The sequence below is a fragment of the Tympanuchus pallidicinctus genome, unplaced genomic scaffold (genome assembly GCF_026119805.1).
Source record: "Tympanuchus pallidicinctus isolate F22 unplaced genomic scaffold, pur_lepc_1.0 scaffold8, whole genome shotgun sequence".
NCBI lineage: Eukaryota > Metazoa > Chordata > Aves > Galliformes > Phasianidae > Tympanuchus > Tympanuchus pallidicinctus.
In genome coordinates this window covers 39,309,158-39,334,540 of record NW_026294802.1, presented here as the reverse complement: position 1 = coordinate 39,334,540, position 25,383 = coordinate 39,309,158, and the positions used below count along the sequence as shown (strand labels likewise).

The following is a 25,383-nucleotide window of genomic DNA, read 5'->3' as shown; positions in this document are numbered from 1 at the left end:
GTGATCTCTGTGCTCACATGCACAGGAATAATGGTTATTATGCATAATGTCGTACAAAACACCACTTGTAGCAGGTAATGAAATGTTTTCATTGATAAAAATAGGATTGAAAATGAGATGTAGAAGTGGAGGTTAACAGAATGTTTCCAAAATGCTTTAGGATGATGGTTTTTCAGCTCTATGTGTAGCTAAATATTCTGAGTAGCATAACAGTTTGTTGCCCTACCAGAATGGGAGGGAGGAGATGGGAAGGAGCATTGGTATGGACAATCAAAGTGTGCAGCTTGCTAAGATGTTACATGTTAGTGTTTAACTACCCTCTTAAACAGACTGGTTTTTTTACTGTAGTGAAATTGCATGTCTGATTCACTCACTAGCCACTGTTGAAAATGCATAGATGATACTTACCTTGCAGGAAGACGTAACGTTTTACAAATAATGGCGCATGGTTTTATTTTGGTAGTGGAGATGAATGCCTCAAGTTTCTTCAGAAGTTAAATAAAGAGTGTAGCAACCTGACTGTTCCTGTGCAGACCATAAACAAACACTTCCTCGAAAATTCTCACAAGGTATTCAACAAAAGGGGAAAAATGATTTAGTTTGGGGGAATAGCACTGTCCTACCTTTGTAAAATGACAAATGTGTATGCTAATCAACTGTCTTGATTACTTTTAGTTTTATAGAACTGTCCAATGTTCTATCTCTAATGTAAATTGAAAAATTTGTTTCAAAAAGTTAAATCTAAAGATAAATCTGCTTTTCAGTGTTTCTGCTGTTGATTCAAGTGATTAAAGTGACAAGTTTCCAGAAAGGCTTAAAGAGGATAGTAGATCAGTGCCGTGTATAAATCATACAATGAAAACCTGACAGAAATGAAGTTATAAACTTTTTCTGACACTGCCTTTTATGCTACATCAACTTGTATTTAGTTATGATGTACGGTCATTGTGGCAAATAACTCTTTGACTCTTGACAGATGGTACTGCAGTGGGCACCAACCGAAAGATATATTGAAGTTTGCAGAGACTTGATTTGCAATGTTGAAAAGTTGGGAGAAGAAGTTAAGAGGCTGAACGAACTTGTGGCAAAGGTGGGTGTGAGGAGTGAGGCTATTTCTTACTGTACGTAAGTTTCTGCGTGCGGTATTGAAAGTGATGTTCGTTGGTGAGATGTCTGATACCTTTTTCTACCAGCTGCAATCTGAACATTGCAACTCCCACTCCCCAGTCTGGCTTTCCACCTTTCCATAACAAAGTGAAATAATCTAAAGTATTCTAAAACTGTGTGGAGTGTCTCCAAAGGGAGGTGTAGTCCATCTTTTTATCACAGGAAGTAATTGAGTGGGAAATACGCCTGTGCGCTTGGACTGCCACTGTGGCATAAATGCCACTCGGAATACTTCTTAATTAAGGAATCTTTTGTTTGGAATTATTGACTCTCAAGGAAGATAGTACAGTTTTATGGATTGAATCAGAGGCATCCCAGATAACTTCACAGAGTGACAAAAGAAGAGGGTGGGAGAGGTCAAGGCTAGATGTTAGCACCACATCAGTCTTTCTCAGACCAACACCATGATATGCTCATGTCAGATGGGGTCATTTTAAGTAATAGGCTAGTAAAATGAATGGCTGCTGGAATAGAGTAAATGGAGCATCAGTGTCAGAAAGGAATCTGTTACTAAATGAAGCCATGTGGAACTCAGACTTTGAGTATAAAGCTTCTAATGCAGTTTCCTGTAGTTTAAGTAAATCTAACATAGTATAACAGCCTTCTCCTAATAAATCACTTAACACCAAATATATTTAAGAGGTTACAATGAAGAACTTCTAGCTGTTTGTGTTCCTTAGTTTGCATATGCAGAAGTCAACTGCATGTATGTATCTGCCTGCTGTGGGTGCAGGCCAGTTGTAAGGGAGTGCGGTGGGCCTAAGTTTAGGTGCTACTTGCACTTACTCTCATACATACTTAAGATTCTGTAGCTGCCAAGATGTAGCATAGTGGCTCTGTACCTTCTGTTAAAAAGACAACAAACATTAGCCTTCCAGTTATTTCAAAAATCTAATTCCTGTTCTATTAAAATACTGTAGTGTGTTATTTATTCCACTGATGAAGACTTCAATCCAAAGCATTTTGGTATTTCTTAATTTATGATGGACCGTTTCTGAATCACTGGAGAGCTCTGAAACATTTATTATGAAAACTGTGAATTTAAATGAAACTGTGAAACCTCTTGTATAGCAATGTGCTAATTCCCTTTATCTAAATCTTTGGTAGTAACAGAGCTGCTCTGTTAGTAATATTTTACTGTATCAGCCCCTGAGTCAGAGACAGATGTTGGTGGGATGGCAGTAGAGGTTGAACCTTCCCACCAGTATCCCATTACATTTGTTGCCATGTGACAGATGGCAGCAGAGGGGCAGTCTGACAGAATGGCATCTGACATAGAAGGGCATATGAAGCAAAGTTGTGTCACTGAATTCCTCCATGTGGGGAAAAATGGAACCCATTGATGTTCATTGTTGCTCGTTGAGTGTTCATGGACACCAAACAGCAGACGTGAGCACAGTGAGGCAGTGCATTTCAACAGTGGTGACTGTGGCACTGGGCCACCTCCACTGGTGTGGATAGTTAGGAGTGCAGCATAGAGGCTCTTGTTCATTGCTGGTGAAAATGCACAGCTACTGGCAGTGATTATGTTGAAAAATAGTGTTTTGTAGCTGGGAATTTGCTCTATCAGGTGTTGTTACCGTGCTCTTTGTTGCTTTTGGAGTTTCTGTGGAAGTAAATAAGAGGCATTACTTTTAAAATGATGTACATACACTTGCTGAGCTTAGTCATAACAGTACTTCTTTGCATTGCGTGTTAAGTGCATGGCATGCAATTTTTGTAAGTGATGTTTAAAGTGGGATGGCCTGCCAAGCATTATGAAGTAAGGGAGGGAAGCAGGACAGCCCTGCTGCACTTCATGGCAAGGCTCCACTCAACTTCAGTAGATATTTGGGCAGGCATTTGTGAGATACTTTTCCTGTCACTTCAATTTTAAAAAGTCTTGAAAGCTCGATCTGTGTTACATATTTAACTTTCTGTTTCAATAAACAGTTATTCTTGTAATTAAATTGAAAAAAAATATTTTAGTAACAAAAAAAAAGGTTTAAATATTGGATGATTAAAGTTTAAGTGTTTTGGTATCGGATTTTTTTAGCACATGTTGGCAGTATGTTTCACTCCAGAGGAATTCAGTTTGTAAATGATTTTTGTTTTCTAGAATGTGTTACAAAAAGAGCCACTGAGCATCAGGTAAAATAAAGGTTTGTGCATAATTATTTCCACTGAATTAAGGCGCAGGTAATTAAGGCAGTTGGAAAGGGGCACTTCAGACCTGAGAATCCAGAGTTACACTTTATCACACACTTCAGAAACCTTCACACTAACCTTTTCTGTTGTGTTTTTTTCATGATTTAACATCTGCCTCAGGAAGAAGAGCAGAGGAGTGACCTCAGCCTAGTGGTGGTTTCAGAAAAATCACTCACCTTGGAAAAAAGATTGGTAAAAATGGGAGCAGTAACGTTGCTTGGGTTTGGCTTTTTCTTTTTTATAACTAAGTTAGTGGTAAAGAAAAGCTGACTCTTTCAGTACTGTGAATAACTTGTGCTCAGTGTATGTAGCAGAGCTGAATTCACGTGAAAATTTGTGTAGTTTCATCATATCTGTCACATCTACATTTGGTTCTTGTATTGATCTAGCTGTAAAATGATTGAACAAAATCTGTTTGCGTTAACGTATCTTAATGTTTTAGATTCAGAGTTATTTCTGGTATAGACTATAAGTACAAAATCTTATCAGAGCTGTGGGTTTTTTTGTTTGTTTGTTTGTTTGTTTTGCCCTAAAGTTATAGTTATTACTTAATGATCACAAGTTTTTGTTTTAACTGTGGTTATAACAACTGTTACCTGTTCAGCTGTTGTTCACATAGGTAAGCGTAAGCAAGCAATGCTGTTGTTTATTTTGGATGCTTGTAAATGAATTGGCAATGCAGGCGTGCTTTGCTTTGTTTCTTTTTTTAAACATTAAGTATCGTGTGATTTTTATGTTGAAGAAGTTCTTTTCTCAGGCATAGATTCTTATCAAAAACTTTATGGTGAGGTATGTTTGTCACAGCCACACGACTGCAGATACCTTGTCTGAAAGTCATTTCCCACTGAACTGTGCTATTCACATTATGCCTGAGATATATTTCCTCAGGTCTGCTTGTATCAGTTTTATCACTACAAAAGATTGTAAGGATACTAACAGGATGTATAGCAATTGTTTGCTATAAGAATGCAGGCAACTTAGAAGGAATATTAGTGTTTCTTGATCCGGACTTTCACTACAGTAGCTTTACGTTAATTTTCCTCTTAACGTTTTCATCACTTAGAGGTGTTTGTAATTCTGCAGCAAAACTTTAATATCTGCTTTTACAGCCAGTTTCCACACTGAGTGTGTTGCAAAAAAAAAAAAAAAAAAAAAAAAAAGAAAAAGGGAATTGGTTTAAGTCATCTACAAAACCACATTTTTGTAGACTTCAGTGAATGTCTGTAAAAGTGCTGCATGTTTGTGATGGGATGTTCTTCAGTCAAAACAGAAGCAGTCTGAAAAACCATCATTAGACTCAGTGGGTGTGCCTTGCTTTAGCGTGCTGTGCTCCCAGAGATGTGTGCAGTCATCATCTTGAATGCTCCCTCTGGAGAATAGTAATGAGAAGGTAAAAACCCAGTGCTGCTCCAGGCAGTTACTGCTGTCACAGTTGTTTCCTGCTTTTGATTTGAGAAAACTACCTTGGGTGTTAGCATGTTTCCTTGCTATTGGAAGCTTGTTCACATTGTCTTTGCAAGGTGTAGGTTATGCAAGTGGAATTATTTCAGCCACTCACATGGTGTGTGTGGTACAGCCCTTGGAGAGGATTCTGATTCTTAGCTTTGGTGCTCCTCACTTCTCCACTTCAGTGAAGATTTGCAAGTAGCTGCCACTCCAGAGATGCATTTCCTGCTTCTGGTACATTTTGCCATTGGAGACAGTAATGAAAATGATTTTTTTTTTCCTGCAAGTCTGAAAAAATTATCCACTTGTATGCAGGCCTTTGAAGCTGACCTTGCAGGTTGTGCAGTTAATTAGGAAAGCTGCTCCAGAAAATAGATTTATCAGCATTTAACTGAATTATAATAATGTGAATGATGTCGTCAGTGTAAATTTACCTGTGCTGGGGCTAGGGAGGGAGAGAATAACGCATAATATTCATTGATAAATGTTTTCTAGTTTGAGAGTTACAATAAAATATTCTGTGCAGAAATGAGTCATGGGTCTGAATGTTGTACTGAACTCCTAAATGCATGAAGTCAGCAGAAAGATGATAGCTTAAATTCCAGACGTCTTCATTTTACTACTACACTTCTGTGCGTGCCATTTCATTATTTGGTTCTGTCAGTTCATGTCATGAATCTAAAACTGAAAGAAGGAGAAGACAGCTTTCTTTTTTTCTTTCTGTTAGGTTGTACAAGAAAAACAAAACAAAACAAAAAAACAACCAGTGTATTTCTCTTTTAAATGATTTCTGTTTTGTTTTAGAGTGACTTGAATTGACCGCTTCATTGATGAAGTGGGTTGTGCATTTCTCCAGTAGTCTAAGCTGCATTTGAGAGAAGCTGCTCCTGTTAAGATGTCCTAAACGTTGCTTATTTCATGTGTTTATCATCAAATTGTGACACTTCCATGTAGACAACTTCCAGGATAAATACAGGCTTTGTGTCGTCAGCATCTTTGCTGTGTTGTAGTGTTCAAGGACATCATTCAGAGTGGCATAAATCACACATGAGAAGTGAAGATCTTGGACTAAGCAGTTTGATCTGTGTCTCATTTCATTGGTCAGGAATGAATTGTGCTGGGTGAGTAGGATATGTGAAGAGCCAAATAAGTAAGGTTTATTCTAACTCAACCATTAAAGAGAAGGGGAAAAAAAAGTGTATTTTCTCCAGATTCCAGACTCGGGCTTAAACAATGAATTTCAAAGTCCTTTATTCACTTTCATGTTGTTCCAGCGCCTTTTTCAAATTCCTTGTTTGAGAGGGTATCACAGTATGGTTGCGATAGGGCAGGAAACAAAGAGATTACTGCAAAATCTGGCCCCTAAACCATGCTGTCCAAATTGAATCCCCCAGCCAGCACCGGGGTGAGGCAGCCTTTAGATGGAAATAACCCTGCTGAGAGGCCTTCTTCTTTAAGTCATCACATTAAAGTCATTATCCTGGAATAGTAATGGTACGGTGATTTGCACATCTATGAGGGGATGGGAGGAAAATGCTAAAGAGCTTTGCATACATTAGGCAGGTAAGCCTCCCAGCCCTGGGAAGGGTTATTTTCCTCTTACAGTAGTGCAAATGGAGAAGCGGGAGGATTGAGCCGGTTGTAGCTGGGGCCAAGCCCTACAGATACAGAGTTGCTTAAAGATGCAGTGAGGTTCCTACTTGGCCGTGCCGTGTGTTGGATATCTAACTGCTCTGAATGCTGGTGAACATCAAGGCAATGGTCTTTTCTGCATCTGCGGGCAGTTATGTAAAATGTAGGGCCCTGGGTGAGCCTGTAGAAGGGGCCTAAAGAATTCTACTTCTCATTTACCTTCTTCATCCTGGAGCAGGATGTGAACAAGAGATTTTCTGTCTCTGGGATTTGGGTTTTTCTCTGCTTTTTGACTTGTGGAGTATTTAGCCTGTACTAAGGCATAACCATTTTTTCCTGATTGTTTCTAGTTGCAAAGAGTAGACAGTAAGTTTAGGTATGTGCATTCTTAAATGGGAAATGAATGGACTTCTTTAATCACATTCTCTTCACTTGGAGAAATGCTGCATTCATTTGGTTGCGTTTTTTTCCTTTTTCCTTGTCCAGCTGCCTTGTTACGGACAAAATGTAAACGTGAGCTGTGTGGTTTGCTCCTTCTCCTCTTGCTTTCTTTGAGTCTCTCCCAGCATTCCCCAAAGCTGTTAGTTTCTGCTAGAAATTCCATTTGGAAATGACATTGCCTATCCTGGGAAATTTCTACTTGCCAGAGCTCTGGATTTTATATATCAGGACTTACAAGTGTTAAGGTATGAGATGAAGTAGTACTGGCATCGGGCGAATAATAGGGTGTTTGTCCTTAACAGCTCTAATAACTGCTAAGTTATTTTCATTTCTTATCCTGATACAAATATTGCAGTTCACAAAACATGGAGCAGTTCACATGACGTGGAGCCCAGGTCCTCACGAATGAGACTTGGGGGCTCCCTCTGAGGGATTTTGAGTTCTGAGATGTGTCCCTGGCTGTGGTATGTGTGGGAAGATGACCTCCACTTAAAGATTTGGGGGTTGATTTTAAGTATTCCTCCCAAATGAGCCTTCCAAGCCTCCAGAATTTCTGAAAACAGTCTCCATGAATGTAGTAGTACAGGTTTAACTACATTATTTTCACTGTTTTGCTGAAAAACTTCAGCCCCATAAGGTATGTGCTGATGAAGCTGGGCTTTTGGTGTTGCCACTGCATAGCGCGTGGCATAATCTCTTGTCTGGATGAGTAATGGTGTGGGTATGGCACCGTGAGGGCTGAGGGCTCAGGGTAGTGAGTTGAGGAGAGGCTGAGGAAGCTGGGGCTGCAGAGGCCGGGGAGGAGGATGTCTGTGTGTGTGCGGGTACCTGATGGCAGCAGTGTCCTACTGCTGTCGGTGTGGGATCTGAGAGCAAAGAAGCTGTTGATTGAGGAGGGTGCCTCGGAAAAGCCCAGTGAGTCATCTGCTGGCTGCAGCTCTAGAGGGGGCCATGGGACTTGCAGCCTCAGGTCCCAAATCCTGCTGGGATCTGCTGTCTCGTCCCCACCTTCTCTTTCTGTTACTGAACCAAGGTGCGTGCTCCTTCAACGCCAGAAACTGAAGTTGGCTGAAAATTGAGATATTTCTTTAGGCACATTGACGATGCTTTACTGAATGGATTTGCCTACTCTTCTGTTGCCGTGAGGCCCTGGCACAGCTCCATGGGCACACAGTTCCTGTGCAGCTGTTCTGCTGTGGGGCTGTCCCTGTGCTGGGCTGGACCTGCCCCTATCCTGCTGCTGCAGCCCAAAGCCCTGAAAGCCCTTCTGTGGGGTTGGGTGGTTGGGTTGTTGCTGGTTTTGTTTGGAGTTTGTTGTTTAAGTTAAGAGAAGCAGGTGGACGTTCTCACATCTTGACAGCCATTGCTTAAGCATTTTCCTGCTGTAGCACTCAGGACTTTCCCCTGGCCGTGGTCTCATTTTGGGTGCCAGTCTGAGGCCTGATGGCACGGACTGCAGGTGTGTCCTCTGTGCCTGAGGAGTTCAGTTTGGGACCCTTCACTGCAAGAAAGACGTTGAGGCCCTGGAGTGTGTCCAGAGAAGGGCAACAAAGTTCTGAAGGGTCTTAAGGGAAGCAGGTGAGGGAACTGGGGCTGTTTACACTGGAGGAGTCTCAGGGGAGACCTCATTGCTCTCTACAACTGCCTGAAAGGAGGTTGCAGTGGGGTGGGTGTCGGTCTCTTCTCCCAGGTAACAGATAGTACAAGAGGCCTTAAGTTGCATTAGGGGAGATTCAGCGTGATTTCTTTCTGAGATTAAGAAAAATCTCAGAGTGGTGAAGTATTGGACCAGGCTGCCAAGGAGGTAGTGGAGTCACCACCCTGGTGATGCTCAAGAAACGTGTAGCTGTGGCAGAGGAATGTAGTTTATCGGGCATGCTGGCAATGGGCTGATGGATGGACTGGATGACTTTAGTGGCCTTTTCCAACCTTCATGATTCTATGAATCTGGGACTGGGTCCCAGTGGAACTGCTGAGTTTTCCACGATTTTCCCATGGGACTGACAGCCAAAAGGAGAGCGATGCTCTGACTGCAGCCATCCCAAACCCCAAGGGCTGAGCCTGAACCAGGGCGTTTCTCTTTTAATGACGTTTTGCAGTGTTGGTTTTTGTGTCTGCTTTCCCGTATCTGTCCTCTCTAGCTGACGGTGACAGAGGTGCACGCAGGGCTGGCGCACGAGCAACGTGCACACGAAGACTCGGAGGCTGGTGTGTGCGGCTCAGGCTCCGTCCCTGCCCACGGGTGGCGGCCGGCCCTGGCGGGGCAGCGGCTGAGCAGATCGGGCAGGGCCGCGGGGCGGGAGGGGCTCCGCCTGATCGCTGCCATACGGGAGCGGCGGGGAGCGCCCGAAAGGCTTCGCGGCCGGGCACGGCTCTGTCCCGCAGCCCCGGCCCGGCCGCCCCCCGCGACGGGACCTTCGCTCGCCGCCCGCGCCCCACCTCCCCACCCACTCCCCGCGGGACGCGAGGCTGCGGCTTCGCCCGGTGCCGGGGGTCCGCTGCCGCTCGGAGGCGGTCGGGGTCGGCCCGGCAACGGTACGCGGGGCGGCTGCGTGCGGGGTCATTGGGAAGCAGCCGTTCCTCGGAACTCCATCCTAATCAGAGGTGTTACCTCCTCCTCTCCCCAGTGTCTCTTGACATCATTTCATCCATCAGAGTTTCAGAGAAGAAAAAAAAAAAAAAAAAATAGCAGAACCCACCCAGTCAGCGCGCAGCCCACGCCGCCCCTCAGCGCTGCTGCGGCCGCGGGGAAGGGCCGGAGCGGGGCAGGGATGCGGGAGGGGCGCGGGGCGGCGCGGGGCGCAGCCGAAGGGGCGCGGAGCGGGGCCCGGAGCGCCCCAGGCGCGGGGGGGCAGCGGTAGAGCCCCGCGGAGCGAAGGAAGAGCCCCGCGGCACCGCCGCCGCCCGGCGCTGTCCCATGGGATGTCCGCTGCCCCCCGCGAGTGCCCCGATGCGGAGCGCCGCGCCCCCGCCATGGCCTCGCTCTTCGGGATCTGGTGGTGGTCTCTTCCCCTCGTATTGCTGTGGGCGACCCCACGAGTCGCCTCCTCGTGGTGGTAAGTGCGGGCGGCCCCGTGTGCTCGCGGGGAAGGAGCGGTCGGGCTCAGCGCACCGGGCGCAGCCCACGCGTGGACAAGGGCGGGACGGGACGGGACGGGCAGCGCAGCACTGGGCGCGAACCGAGCGGCGGATCCCGGCCGGAACCCGGCACGGAGCGCATCCCCGCTGCTGGGACCGCCCGTGGCCGCACCGTGTCCGTACAGGCTCTGCTGCTGGGGAAGGCTTTTGTGGTGCCGCTGAAATGTCACTCTTGGAAGTCGCGCCTTATAGATTTCGCGATCGTTCGACATAATGAAAATCCGTGGAAAGGACGTTTTCCTGTGTTTGGTCCCTTCAGGAGACACCTATCGCGGTTTGGGTTTGATAAAAGACACTTTTGGAGCATTTCAGGGCTTAATCGGGAACATCTGGGTGCAGATGATGTAATTTAATTTCTGGCCGGGCGGTTCTTTAAGTCTGAACTCTTGAAGTTATTGAACAAAACACAGCCCGGGAGGTTTTTAAAGGTTTTCTCCACAAAAAGTGGGTGCGGAGCCGAAGTCGGAGTCGAGGGGAACAGAGCGAAGCAGCCTTTCCCAAACGCGGCCCCTTCCCAAACACCACCCCTCCCGGCGCTTTGCCCCGCGGTCCCTTCCGCATCCCTTCCCCATCCCTCCCCGCGCCCCTCCCGATGTCCCCGTGCACGCAGGGCTCCGGCCGGGTGCTCCCGTCGCTGTCCCTCCCGTTGCCTCCCGCAGGTACATGGGGGCCGTGGGCTCGTCGCGGGTGATGTGCGACAACGTGCCGGGGCTGGTGAGCCGGCAGCGGCAGCTGTGCCGGCGGCACCCCGAGGCCATGCTGTCCATCGGGCGCGGAGTGGCAGCCTGGACGGCCGAGTGCCAGCACCAGTTCCGGCGGCACCGCTGGGACTGCAGCGCCCTGGAGCGGGGGCAGCGCCTGCTCGGCCGCGTCCTGCAGCGCAGTGAGTGCGGGCGGGGATGGGGAGAGGGCGGTGGGTGCAGGGGCTCGGCACGGCTGAGGAGGGGGCCTGGGCGGGTGGCACAGGTGAAGCATCCAGGTGCTGCCGTGACATAAGTGCTCAGCATTATTCCGTGGCTGTTCTGTCAGCTTTAAGGATGAAAGTGCCCAATTTCCCCCAGTGTGAAATTGCAGATAGCGACATGGACTCTTTGGATTCACACTGTGATAACGGTGTGATAAGGGGCAGGCGTGGCTCACTGATACCAGCCCCAACTACTATGGGAGAAGCTGCTGCTCACTCCTTTCTGTGAAACTCAGGACTTCTTGGAGTCTGAAGGTAGCCCCTTACTATAGAGTTGTATCAACACAACCCAACTCCGTGCTGTAAATTACCACATCTTTAAGTAAACTTAAGCAATTATTGCCTTGGAATATGCACTGAGGAGTAGGCATAGTCTAGAAAAACAGCTGATCTTTGGTGTAACGAATTAACATTGTTAGTGGGAAGGAACTGTGCCTGGGCTGTGATGTGTGGAAGTCACTGTCCTGGCTTGCCAGAGCGTCACACGGCCGGTGCTGCCGGTCGCACCAAGCACACCTGGATCAGTGAAGGCCGCCAGGTTCAACGCTTTCTCATTTTCAGGAAAAAAAGCACCAAAGATTTCTCACTATTCCCTTTGAAATTAGCAAGATTAAATGCCTCCGAAGAGGAAAAGCAGGCTTGAGAAGTTAGTTGCAGTATTTTGCAGCGCAGATGCTATTCCCGTGTCCCTGTGTAGCGATTTCCCAAATAGTCTCCAACCCAGCACTTTATGTATTTCTCTTAGCTGATGGAACGTGGCAGAAATACCAGCTGCCCTCTCCCTGCATCTCCACAGAGCAACTGAGCCATGGAAGGATGGTCACCCATGTCAGGAACAAACTCCAACCTGCATCGGGGTTGTACCAGGGAGGGATCCAGCCCTGAGCCATGGCCAGCTCTGACTGCAAGGCACACGCCTCTGTGTGTCTCCAGCCCAGTTTAACCTGTAGCTCAGCACACAGGCTGGGCTATTGGACTAGGCCGGCTGCTCACACTGAGCACCACAGCCATGTCTAAGGCCTGCTTCTTATTGCAGGCAGCCGGGAGTCCGCGTTCGTCCACGCCATCTCCTCTGCTGGCGTTGTGTTTGCCATCACAAGGGCGTGCAGCCAGGGAGAGCTGAAGTCCTGCTCCTGTGACCCTGAGAAGAAGGGCTCTGCCAAGGACAGCAAGGGCCGCTTTGACTGGGGTGGCTGCAGCGACAACATCGACTATGGCGTTAAGTTCGCCAGGGCCTTCGTGGATGCCAAGGAGAGGAAAGGGAAGGACGCCAGGGCGCTGATGAACCTCCACAACAACCGCGCAGGAAGGAAGGTGGGTGTCATGGCCGTGCTCGTGGGGTGCGGTGGGGCCGGCTCTCACAGCAACCTCAGGTTGGGAAAAGCAGGGGAGAGTGGGAGGGCAAGGCGCCATTTGATGAAGGCTGGGGGTGGCAGGGCTCCCAGCACGCCATGTGCTACTGCTTGTCAGTGCCCCTCTGGGTCCATCCAGCAATTCTTTGTGTAGGAGCTGAGCACAGGTACAGCCCTTGCAGGGTCAGGTGGATGGAGGTTTTGTTTTGAGTCTCATCCTTATGCATGGAGGAGTTCTACTACTTTTGGTTAATGAAAAGTAAAAATTCTTACAGGAGGCTGAAGATTCAGGCTGGGCTACTAGAGAGCAAATTCAAAATAGTGTTGGAGAAAAACTAGTACCGGCCATTCCTCTGCGTGTATGGTAAACTGAAACAGAACGAGCAGAGAGAAAATGCAATGGCTTCACTTTTTAGAAAACAGAAGTCACATTGCATTTAATTCCAAAAGACATTGGCCTCGACAAGAAAAACACATCTCTATATACTGCATACAAATCCCACTGTTCAGTTTCCACGGGAAGTTTTCAGCTGGCTGTTGCAGGTAGCAGGAGTGGTTGCAGGCACATTGGCTGTTGCTGGTGCAAGAGCTGCAGAATGCATGCTCTGATATCTGAGGGTAGTGGCAATAAGTTGTGAGAGTAGTGCACGTGATTGGAGTGTACTTTCTCATTATTCAGAATGTGCTCAAAATTCACTACACTCTTACCATCCAAAATAACATGGGAAGATATTTCATAGCGCTTCACCAACCACTTCTGGCATGAAGAGACTTCTTGTCTTCTGATTTCCTTAGCACATATTCAGCAGCATATTCATTGCTCATATCCTCACCTTTTTTTTTTTTTTTTTTTTTTTTTTTTGTATTAAAAAGTTCCCTTAACATATTGTGGAATTGTTTCATATTAAGTAGCTTTATTAGAAAGAAAAGATCCAGTTTTCATTAATTAATTGTACTGAAAGCAGATGGTTTTCCTAATAGTTTTTTGTCCTCCAACATGTCTATTTCATCTGTTTTCTAGCAGCAGATGTAACTAATGTGTAATGCTACCAGTGTGATAGGCACAGTTATGGTATGCCTAGTGGGGGGCAAAGAAAGCTAATACAGCTGTCTGTGTGGCAAAAGAGGCTGCCATCTACAACACAAGGAAACACTTCATAGGTGTAATTTGGCTCCATGCTGTGAAGTGCTTTCTGGAACATTTGGGTATCTTTGTAAGTTTAAAAACACTTACATGCAAAATGGTAGGATACTATTGGTAAGCAGGTAGGCTTTTTGTTTGTTAAATATTACCTGCACATTCCCTTATCCTTTAGGGCCTTCTCCACAGGAAGCAGTGCTGCTCCGTACAGCAGTGCAGGTTCAATTTGCAGCCCCTCACTGCCTCAGCTGCCCCCAGGTTGCACACACAGGCGGGGGTCCATGCCCTCAAACTCTTCTCACCCCCAGCACTGAGCCCGCTTCCATAGATTCCTCTTAAAAAGGAGACTGCCTGGATCTTACTAGTTCGGAAATACACTGAAAAGTATTCACAGTAATCTCATAGGAATCAGAAAACAGCATATTGCTTTGCTGTGTATCAGTACAGGGACACCACCAACAAAACAGTGTTGAATCTTGATGTGCTTCTTCAGGTGTTGTCGGCCTGGGTCCACCAGGTTCCTTTAAAAACAGTTCCTCAGATGTTTAAAACCAAGCACACACTTAAGTCCCTGTCTGAGCAGAATCCCAGTCCTACTTGTTCTTTGAAGCAGTCACCCAGATTAGAAAGAAAATTATGCATATTTTGCCTGTGTGACACATCCTCACCTTATTACCAGGCGCCTGAATGGAGAGCGCTGCTCTGCTGCACCCCAATCTTTGATCTTGTGCCTCTTCTGTCTGTTATCTTCCTCCCATGATGCTGTTCCTCATACAAATTCTAATATGTTCATGAAATATGAACCCTTAAGGCATAACAGATCAGATATTTTTATCTTCAGAATTAGAGTAAATTATTTATTGTTTATGAACCTGTTTTTCCTTAACATCTTGCAGATAGCTTCTAGGTCTGAGATGAAGTTGAAAAGACATTAATGCTTCTCAGATGTTAAAATAATGTTGGTGATCTCTCCGGTGCAAACTAATCAAGGCCTCACTCTGTAATGTTTGTTTGTAAGATTTTACAAATGTCATTTTTAAATTGTGTTCCCTCAGCCCAGGTATGATGCTTTGGAGTCTCTGCAAAATCATTTAACATGAAATGCTTATCAATTCCCCGGCAGTGTTTGAAACACTGCCTACTTTTGTGTGGGAATGTAGACACCATGCCTAAGAGCAATTTGAGGAAGTTAGACAGTTCTATTAGATTATTCACAGTAAATTTAAACCTGATTGCATTAAAATGTTCACTAACAACATAGCAGTAAAAATGTCACAGTATTCTCAGTTCTTTTATTTATATACAATAAAAATATTCATAGCCAGGAGCAGCTCCATGAAGCCCAAGCAGGGACATGCAGTCTGGCAGTGTTTCAGCTTGAGCCATGGTGACATGGAGCACCTTCACCTATTGCAGCTGAGCAATTGTGTCCCTTACCCAATTTATTTCCCATTGCTGGAACTGTATCTGGCACTGTTGTGTGCTCTAGGTCTTTGGGATGACCAGCAGGAGGGGGGAGGCAAGGAAACCTCGGAAGATGGTGTGGTTGAGAGAAACGAGCGATCGGACCAGCCCTGTCGGATGACTTGGTGCTACCAGTGGGTGTCACTACAGACCGTGGTTTCAAGGCCCACTGCAAGCCTGGCATGGCAGGATCAATGGAAAGGGTTTGAGAAGCTTCGATTACAGTTTGTTTTACCTGTGTATATTTTGCTGCGTTTCTAAACAGGCCGTGAAGCGTTTTTTGAAACAGGAGTGCAAATGTCACGGTGTGAGTGGATCATGCACTCTAAGGACCTGTTGGCTGGCCATGGCAGACTTTAGGAAAACAGGAGATTATCTGTGGAAGAAATACAATGGAGCGATTCAGGTGGTCATGAATCAAGATGGCACGGGTTTCACTGTGGCTAATAAGAGATTTAAGAAGCCAACTAAGAATGACCTGGTATACTTTGAAAGCTCTCCAGACTACTGTATCAGGGACAGGGATGTAGGTAAGCCTCTATCATTACACATGAATGGTTTTATTTCAGACCTTTGTGCTTTACAGGTAAAAAAAAATCATTATTATTGAAGTGTATGTATATAAATCCAAGCATACAACCAGCAGGAAACAGGAAGGAAGATGTGCTGGAAGAACGGCTCTGTACAAGATCCATAGCTCCTCAATGTCACTAGATGCATGATAGCCAGTTGTTCTGATGTCATTCAGCAGTTTCTTCCAGGTGCTGAGGAGCCCTGGAGGCTCTGCAGGGCAGAGATTGTCCTTAGGACAAGTTGGAGCTGTGCTCTGGAGGCAGGCCCACACCACATAGCCTCCAGAGCCACCCCGTGTCTCTGCAGCAGAGTCAAGTCCTGTGGCGTCCCCATGGTGCTGCCTTCACTTAACACCACTTCTTTTCCATGTTGTTATGCTGCTGCTGTACACTCTGAAGAGTTGGGTGGCCTTTACTTGCTCCTTCCCCACAGCTCCTTGCTGCAGACACTCCTCTCCTGCAGGCAGGAGGCCAGCAGCTCTGTGCACCGCTTGCACCAGCCTGTGTTGTGGCGCAGGTTGCTGAGGGTGTGAGGTGGCTGAAGGGGTGCAATTTGGTGGGGCACAGCATGCTGCACCAGGTCTCACTGTGGTTATTTCATTCTGTGAGTCGGCATTGGCTCAGTCTATAGCAGCTATCATATTTTCTGTAGTCATACCAGCCCCGGTGGGAAGAGGTGGAGTTGCAGGGCTGCTGTTAGCACTGAAGTGTTCTGCTTTCGGAGATTTCCGTGGACACCCTTAGCAATGTTACAGGGTTTGAGGCACTACTGAGCAGTGCTAATCGTGCCAACAGCTCCTGACCAGCGTGCAGCATTTCCTGATGTGGCAATTTACAATGAGCAACTGAAAAACAGAACTGTGGAGAAGAGAGCCAGACTGCGTAATGTATGAAAGATGCTGTGGAACTGATGAATATGTTGTATAACGTACCAGAGTGCACCCGCTATGACACATCCATAGGAGTCTCTGGATAGCAAAGCAGCTTAGTTCTTTTTGGCATTGCTGTGTATTTACAATCCAAGTTTACTTGGAATAAACATTGCAAAACAACTGTACTTAAATAAGAACAATATGTGAAATCCTTCTCATGTACTATTGACTTCAGCAAACCCGGAATTTCATCCAGTATGCTTATGTTGTGCACTGACCCTGGTTAGTTAAGTAGTCAACGTAACTTTAAAAGTTATTTATGGTTTTTGCAGATGGTGCTTATTACCTGCCCAAGAACGTGCTGTTCCTTGGATAGTGACCAGTACCATAAGGTCTAATAGTTCAATCTAAGTGAATAAATGGGCATGTTGGGGCATTGTGCACAGACTAGGACTTACTGAACTTTCTGCAGAATAGGTTTGAAATTTGTATTTGATATTCATTGCTTAGAGCTGCTTGTTTCATTGTGAAGTCTGTGATTTCTTTCCCCCTAGACAGAGAGCCAGTGCACAACCCAATTCTATGTCAGGAAGCCATGCAACAGCCTTTGCAGCAAGCCTAACCCGGTGCAGCCAGCTGCTGGTGGAGGACGCTGGGCGTGTGTTGCAGCGCTTCTCCCTGCTCCCCACCCGGAGCCTGGCATACGCTCCCACTCCTCCCCACATAACACTCCTGATGAGGCGTTTCTGTGCCGTGCAGCAGCCTGAAGATACGGCTGTTGGGAAGAGGGCGGTTTTGGAAAGCTGCAATAAGCCTTCAGTGGAACAGGAACAGTGCTGTGGGATTGCCTGCTACTCTCGTGGAGCGAGGAAAGATAAACACAAGCTGATCCGAGTTCAGCAGAGATAACATCAGCAGCTGAGCAGCATTTTTTCTTGATTAGTTTTATTTTGCCCTGTTGAGCACTCCAGAGCATTAGCCTGCTAGATGATTGGAGGTTAAATGAAATGAGACTATGGAAGTCTGAGTTTGGAAATATGCGGGCAGCACCTCAGTGTCAGCTAAGTACAATACCACGGTTCTTTGTTATGCCCTTGAATATAGTTCTGCCTCTGGGGAATTCCAGCAGCGTAATGCTTCAGAAAAGCTGTGCACCTAGAGATTGATTAGAACTGGGGCTGGGGGAAGGATTCCCATAGCACGTTTTGTGAAGCATCACAACTCAACAGCTTCACAAACTGTGAAATGACAGAGCCAGTATTCTCTGTGGCTTGGGTGTGTTAATGCATAAACCCCAGTATATGAAAGGTGCTCTGGAGTTGTATCATCAATGATCCTTCCAAAAATCCCCATGTCTCACCTCCTCCTGTTGGAGCTTGCAGCTTTGGCTGTTTGCTGGTGGCAGGCAGCCATTGAGGGTGCTGTCACTGCATACACCCCGCAGTCTGTCTGGGGGAGGCACTGGAACATATATACATGATTCACCCCTACAGAGGGAAAAACGTTGAGTTATTATTTTTTTCCTAGAAGGAGAAGAAGAGTCATTGCTTTCAGAAGGGAGATAATTTGTGGAAACCACAAATAGCAGCTCACTTAATAGCAAGAGAGTGTAATGAGCCAACCACCTCTATCTAGCGTTAAGATTTCAAGGCTTTTAGAAAAGGACCAAAGGAAGATTTGTAGAATTGTTCTGAATCCACTTGATTCTGGTTGTGTGGAAGCCAGAACAATTTTTGCCCATCTATATATTTTTTAATCATAATTCACTAGAAGCAGAGGTTGGACATCCCAGAGGGCTTTTGAAGACCTTACAGTGAACTTTCATATTTTGACACACTTTGCATGGGCTTCCTTTATATTAACAAAAACTGCTAGCTGCCAAACTCAATAAAAGCATCCCCTGTACAGAGAGGATAATGCTGTAAAAGGAAATAGAGGGAAGGTTACACCGATGGCAGTCCGGGTGCAGCTTTGTACTGGCTTTCCTCAAATGCGTAGCTTCACCTCAGAAGGCTCTAAAGCCTTCTTTGTCTGCTTGTAAGCTGCTGGTAAAAACATTTCAATTTTTAAAATGTTGCTTTTTAACCATACATGCAGGATAGGATGATTGAAAATTGAAGCAAATTTATCACATTTTGACCAGAATGATGAAAAAATAAAGAATGCTTTGGGAATAAATGTGTGAGCAGCCATATGATAGACATCATCGATTTACTGGCAGATCCTTTAGCAGGAGCTGTTGTTTGTGGAGTCTGTTAAAGTCATGTAATGTATTCCTGTAAAAAAAATAGTTGAGATCCAAGTTACTTGACCTCTCCCAGTTAGATGTGATGGCAGGATTGCACTGGTGAGCAGGGGTTGACTTTTTGCAGATGTTTTGGTAGCACCAAGGTGTTGGCTGTGTTAAGGTGGTGGTGGGGTGAAGGGACAGGTCGTGTCCGTGTGCAGGTGGTCTCAGGCAGCCCCTCAGGACCTGCTGAAAACCCATATGAGATGTACCTTAGGCTGCTCTGGGTCACACACAGGTTTCTCCTGACACCATTTGGTCACGTTTTGGTGCTATCAAAGCCAGCATTGCTGCCTCTGCTTGCACATGGGGAGACTGGTGACAATGTTATGTGTCTCCAGCAAGCAGCTGTGTCTGAGGAATCCTTCACGGGGTTACTTTCCTGTCATTTTTTTCCCTTATTGCTCCACATAAGCCATCTGCTGCATTTCTGAGAGGAATAAGGAAGGCCAAGTTTGAAGCGAAAGAGAAACATGAAATTAAATTGTGGCCTGGAAAGTATTGGCACTGGGCAAGATGTGTTAGCACTTCAAGTATGTAACCCGTGGAGGAAAACCAATGCTGATCTGTGTTAGACACTTTTCGCTAAGGTTAGCCCTACGCAGTCAGTCCCTGTGTGACTACTTGGCCTGCATCTCCCGATTTACGCACTGAGAACATATGAGGCAAGGTCCCAGCCCGTGGGGCTGATGCTGAGCTCGCAATGATTTCAGTCAGAGCAAGGGCCAGCCCTGAGGGCTGAGGAGATGCCAGCAAACTTGGAATCCTCCCGAGGGACTGAGGAGATGCCAGCAAACTTGGGATCCTCCTGGCCCTCAGGGACCAGGACAGCTGGCAGTGGCTGCAGAGAGAGAAGTCGGCCATGTGCGCACTGTCAGCTTATTCTGAATGAGCTGATTTTTTCAACACATTTCTGTCTCTCCATTGCTGGTCTGCTCAATCCCAGCTCTCTCAGAGATGGCTGTTTTCTGCCCACTCCCTCAGGCCCTCTCACACTTGCCTTGTGTGTAGGGTCCACCTGAATATTTCTTGATTTGAAAATTACCTTCAGAACTTATTTTCTGTGAATACATTTTTGTTCTTTTAGGCAAGTGTTGAGTAATGAAATTCATTGCTTGAAGCCATATTTTTAAATAGAAATAGAAGGGAAAATCTCGCATTATAGAGAAATAATGTCACTGTCGTTCTTTAGGAACGAGTGAAAAAGATAGTTCTCAACTTTCCACATTTGCTCAAGTAAATGACTGCAAAGCAGGAAGAAAAGAAGGGCTTGATGGGCAGGCCGTAGAGCTGGCAGTGCTCAGGGCTGTGGGTATGTTGGCGTGTACAACGTTGTGTGTTGGCATGGCAAATCTGAAACTCAAATCAAAACAAAGATGTTGCGATAAAACTTTCTGCAAGTCAGAACAATTTCCTGCCTCTCACATGGTTCACAGGTGCACGGTAGGTAGCAGGGTGAGACTACAAAATTCTACCTTCTTTTGTTTAGTTTCCTCTATTGTCCTCTTCACCTGAGTGCCCGAGCACCTCCAGAGGTACAGTGATGTGTGTGACTGCTGTCAGCTATTGCTCATTTTCTGCCTCGTGAGGGGAATGTTTCTTCTGTGTGCATATGTTGTAGGTGAACTGAGTTTGGCAAGAGCAAGGCAAGCTAAATTTGCATGCTGAATATTGTCAGAGTGCTGAGATGTCTGTTTCCAGAGGGGGAGCCCAGAGTGAGATGTGTGTGCCCTGGTTTCCCCAATGAGGTTGGTGCCCAACAGCTGTCCTTGAGCTCAGGCAGAGCCACAGGAATGCTGAAGAAGCTCTCTGAACGTCTCAGAAATGTTAGTTTTGCTCAGGAGCTAAGCTTCTGTGTGCACTATTTTGTCTTTTGCCACATTCTGTAGGTCCTCCCTAATAGCACAGTAGATGTTTGTTTTGTATTGTGGGTGACATCAGATGATACTGACTTTTGACTATCTTAGGGAAGATTCCCCATTAGGGAATAAAATCATTTTCTTGTTGAAGTCAGTACGAAACTCCCGTTGAAATCAGTGGGAGTTTCCCATTCAGATTCTCTTTGGCTGCTGTGCAGTTTCCCCAGACATCTGGAAACCAGAACTTCTGGGCTGGGAAATAACCTGTGTCTTGGCTGAGGAATGCTGCTCACCTTCCCAGGAAGGCTCCCACACCTCATCACAGCATTCATATTGCATCACCTGACCTTATGCAGAGGTTGACGTGAGGCCTTCCTCCCATAGCAGAACACCAGGCAGTTTGAATCTAATCCAAATCATAGTTATTATGGATTGTTGTCCTCTATATGCTGCATCACACAGCCTGGGCATTCCAGGACTTTGTTACTGGGCCCCATCAGCGTAGTACGACCACATGTGTGGGTGGCTGGGAGGCAGAAGCATGGGAGAATTCAAATCAAATTTCTAATGCAAACACCAATCATACTTGTCAAGAGCTTGGCCTTTGTGACTTTATTTTGTCCGAGTGGAGATTGAGGGACAAGGCCCTACAAACACACTTCTTCAATTAAAGGTGTTCTGCTCTGTCTGGGATGTGATAGATGATTCCAGGGGCTGGCTTGGGCACAGCCGTTCCAACTGTTTATGGATCAAGTTGGTAGTCTGAAAGTAGGATTGGTTGGTTTCTGCCACCGGCTTCCTATGTGACCATTAGAAAGGTCACACAGCTCTGTGTCCTTGTGGGTCCTTGCCCATGCCCAAATCAGTGGCGCCAGGACCTCTATGTGCAGAGCAATCCCTGAAAACAGGACCTGGGAAAGTAAGGGTTGGGACTGGTGCTACCTTGCCCTCCCTTAGGTTCCCCACTTGCAATCCATGCCCCTGTATAGACGGAGGGGAGGGGACACCAGGAGCTGCTGCTGTTTCCCGGTGTGGAACGTAACTGGTGCAGCCTGTCACTGGTTTCCACATCAACGCTGTTTGTTTGCTCAAACAGAAAGGGCTTCGGCTCTGCCCAGCAGCTGCCTCCCTGTGAGCTCCCCAGTCTAGGCAGAGCTGGGCAGGCTGGGACAGGGCTGAGTTGGGGATGGCAGAGCTCAGCCAGGCAGAGCAGCATGACCCGGAGACAGGGCAAATGATCCTGCTTTCAGCCTCCTCCACCCCGAGGGGGCAGTTCAGTTCAGGGCTGGCCAAAGCAGCATGCTGGAGGAGGGTCTTGGGCTGGGTGAGCAGCTGGAACAACAGTTGAAGCCTGTCCTGATTAGGTATAAAAAGAGTAAAAGCTGGCTAAAAGCAAAATCTCCCACACTGTGCTCGTCATGCATTGGTCAGGTGGGAATTGGCAGAAGAGAAGGTGGCTTCATTCACAGGTGTGAGATCACTTGCTGCCTGAGTGCTGGGGTGATGAGACATGGGATCTGATGTCTGCCTGATGCTGGGTTGGGAGGCAGGGAAACCTTGTGGACAGTGCATGCTGCTGTGTGCTGAAGTGCTTCATACAGTAGTGGTAGGACATAATTCCAAGTACACCGTGGGGAGAAGCAATAGAAAATAGGAATTAATGCAGCTTGATTTTATAATAATTAAAAATTATGGCTTGGGCTTTTATTAGTTAAGATTTATTTGCTGTCCTACTTCACACGGATTTGAATTACTGTTCGCATGCATTTTAATCCTTAAAAAGGTGGAATTTTCATGTACACCTGAGAAATAACATACTAGTAACAAAACTGAGCAGACACGCTTTGTAGAATGTTCCCAGTTAATTTAGTGATCATAGTCACTGTGTAGGGGATTTCATTTTGGCCAAGAACAGACAGAAAGAGCTATTATCTGGTCTAAAGGCAATGCTGGAGCAATGTTCATCTTAAGGCTGCATCAGAAATTCACTGGAATATTAATAGCTAAGAAATTAGGTAGGCAGAGAGGTTTTCAGATGGAAAACGGTCTGCCAAGAGCTGTGGCATAGATCCTGTAGTGTTCTCTGAAATAAGTTCTCATCAGCTGAGCAACAACTCCTGTGTGGCACAGCAGCCTCCAGGCAGGAATGCCTTGAGGAGGTAAGTGCAGCCATTTTGTGCCACTTGGGTGTGAGCAGAGGTGTCCCAGCCCTGGGGATGTGCAGAGAGCAGCAGGCCGTCTCCCTGCCCTCCTCCTGCCCACAGCAGATCAGTTCTTTCTAATGCAGGGGCTGTGAATTGCAGCTGTGGTAGAAGGTGTTCCGGGTGCTGTGGTTCTGCAGACTTTAATGCCAGCAGCAAGGTCACAGCCACCAGCTATAGCAGTTTGGGGCCCAGCAGCCTTACCCTGACTGCCCTGCTCTGCTCTGTGTGCCCGCCCAGTGGCTGCAGAACGGAGTGCTGTGCTGCACAGCCGTGGGGCTGAATGCAGGGCTGTGGCATTCTTGGGGTCAGGCAGAGCCCTGCAACGTTTGGTCACTTGTACTCCTCCTTTCCAAGGCTCATTTCCAGAAATCAGATTGCCCAAAATATGAGGCCAGTTTTGCCTTACAATCGTTTCTCATTTGACAAATAATCCACAGCAATGTGATGCTGGAGGACCGAATGCATAGCAGATTGTGTCTCCTTATTTTCATGCTGTCTGTCCTTCCTGGAACCCACCCTGCCTTTTCACGTGACCGCTGCCTTTCTCCTGCAGGCTCTCCGGGAACGGCTGGCCGGGTGTGCAACCAGACCTCCCGCGGCATGGACAGCTGTGAGGTGATGTGCTGCGGCCGTGGCTACGACACGTTGCGTGTCAGCAGGATGACCAAGTGCGAGTGCAAATTCCACTGGTGCTGCGCGGTGCGCTGCCAGGACTGCCTGGAGGAGGTGGACATCCACACATGCAAGGCGCCCAAGGCTGCGGGCTGGGCCTCCCGGACATGACGTGTGGTGCAGGTCTGCGCAGGGAATGCTTCTGAGGCCTTTGCTACATTTACGCCAGTTTTGTCTTTCATTACACAGAAGCTGCCCAGTGATCATGCCGAATTTGCAGCGTTCACTGCACGGTTAGCAGGACCATGCTGTTGCACAATTTGTGTGGACCGACGGCTGTGCTGGAAGGAGCTGCCACCACTGGGCCTCCCATCCGACACAGACCCCCGTCTCCTCACCGCAAGCCCTTGCTGCCACCGCAAGCACGGTGGGGCCCCAGGATGAGGCCTATCCTACTGGGCCTCCCGCTGCCATGGCTGTGGCTTCCTCCAGAGGATCTGCTGCTCTGGACGCTCAGCCTGTGAGGCTGCGGGGCTCGGCACTGATCAGGGACCCCTCCATGGAAAGCTCTGAGGCCAGGATGTTTCCACAGCTCTGCTGGAGTTGAATTTGTCCATCTACCCAACACGGAGCTGTGTGTGCGCTGCAGGGCCCTCTGGGGCATGAGCTGTGCTGGGCAGAGACTGGCCCATAGCAAAAAGGAGAGAACAGGAAATGCATTCAACTGCAACAGTCTCATCTGCTATAAAAGAGTGAAAGCAAATGCCTTAGGTATAAATTTGTGACAGTTTGCCTTGAGAGCTTGTTAAAGGTCATTAATATTAACCACTGATCTGAAGGATCAAAGAAAATATCTTTGTTTCTGAGCCCAGTGCCGTCTGGAAACAGGATGCTCAACTACGCAGGGATAGGGTTTCCTATTTGTCATTTACATAATAAACAGGAAAACATGCAGAAAGCTGGTGGAGAAGGCAATGCCTTATCTTAATAATTGGGTTTTGTTCTGTAGAGTCTATCAGCTCTCACGTTGTTTTAAATTTAATAAACCTATTCAGTATGCTTAAACTGATACTTACAGTTCAGGTGCAGTGAGGCTTGCTCCAAATCCACCCTACACAAACCCACAGCTGATGAGGAGCACGCTGGCCTTTGATGGTGGCAGTGGCAGACTGCCTGGGCCCATGTCCTGCCTGGCTCAGCACACAAAGCTGAGCCACAGCAGTGGCTGCAGGTGACGAGGCCTTGGGACCATGGCCTTGCTGGAGAGATGCTGGGGGCTGTTGTGGACGGAGATTGTGACTCTGGGTACAAACCGAGCGCTGCTGAGAACAGCCCTGCCAGCTGTGCGAGTGTTACACGCATACATGTGTGCAATGGGATACACGTACCCCAATGTACATCTAAGGTCAGTGGTTATGATATTGGCCTCATTGCTGGAAACTCTTGTTCTAGGTTGGACAAGCAAAATTTCACACCTGATTTTATTTAGAGGTCAGCCCTAAGGAGAACTTTCATTCAGATTTCACTGTGAAATTGAATCTGCATGGAGTTTGTAGTCTGAGCAAAGCCTTACACTTAAAGAACCTAGAAGCAGTACAGTATTATTTGTGTGTGCCACGTGTTCGGAAAGATTCAGGGATCTTCTGAGTGATGTACAAATTCAGCAGGTAATAATGCTGGAAGTATTTTGATATTCTGGAAAAAAGGGCGCCTCAGTTCTGCGAGGGAACTTGTCCTGGGAAGTCAAATAAAAGAGGATGAGATCAGCCTCACCTGCTTCTTAATGTCATCGTTTGGTTCACAGGATCGTTAGGCTAGAAAGGACCTCTAAGAGCATTTGATCCAACCATCCACCTACAACAACAGCAGGAGAATGTACCTGAGTTCTGCAGCCCCATGTAAAGTGTTTCGGGATCATTGTATTAAAGGTGCCAGAAATTTTATTCTGGCAGAAGAAATACTGGGAATCCTGGAGCAAGACTGACACCTTACTGGGAAATGTGGCTTAGATACACATCTTGTTACTTAAGCCCTTATTTCACCTA

The 25,383-nt window shown here is 46.8% G+C and overlaps 2 protein-coding genes across 4 annotated transcripts in view; both read left to right on the top strand.

The window, feature by feature from the left end:
• Positions 1-4,037, top strand: part of ASZ1 (ankyrin repeat, SAM and basic leucine zipper domain containing 1) — a 36,777-nt gene extending 32,740 nt beyond the window's left edge. For all 3 annotated transcript variants that reach the window (XM_052668854.1, XM_052668853.1, XM_052668856.1), the window contains exons 11-13: positions 464-569; positions 977-1,090; positions 3,475-4,037. In XM_052668854.1, the coding sequence (XP_052524814.1) occupies positions 464-569; positions 977-1,090; positions 3,475-3,624 (370 nt within the window). In that variant the 3' untranslated portion in view covers positions 3,625-4,037. The remainder of the gene's footprint in view (positions 1-463; positions 570-976; positions 1,091-3,474) is intronic.
• A 5,758-nt stretch (positions 4,038-9,795) lies between these two features.
• Positions 9,796-25,072, top strand: WNT2 (Wnt family member 2). Its single transcript, XM_052669006.1, has 5 exons — positions 9,796-9,929; positions 10,671-10,894; positions 12,012-12,289; positions 15,198-15,462; positions 23,280-25,072. Exons 1-5 carry the CDS (start codon positions 9,796-9,798, stop codon positions 23,507-23,509), a joined length of 1,131 nt encoding a protein of 376 aa, XP_052524966.1. The 3' UTR covers positions 23,510-25,072.
• The last annotated feature ends 311 nt before the right edge of the window (positions 25,073-25,383 follow it).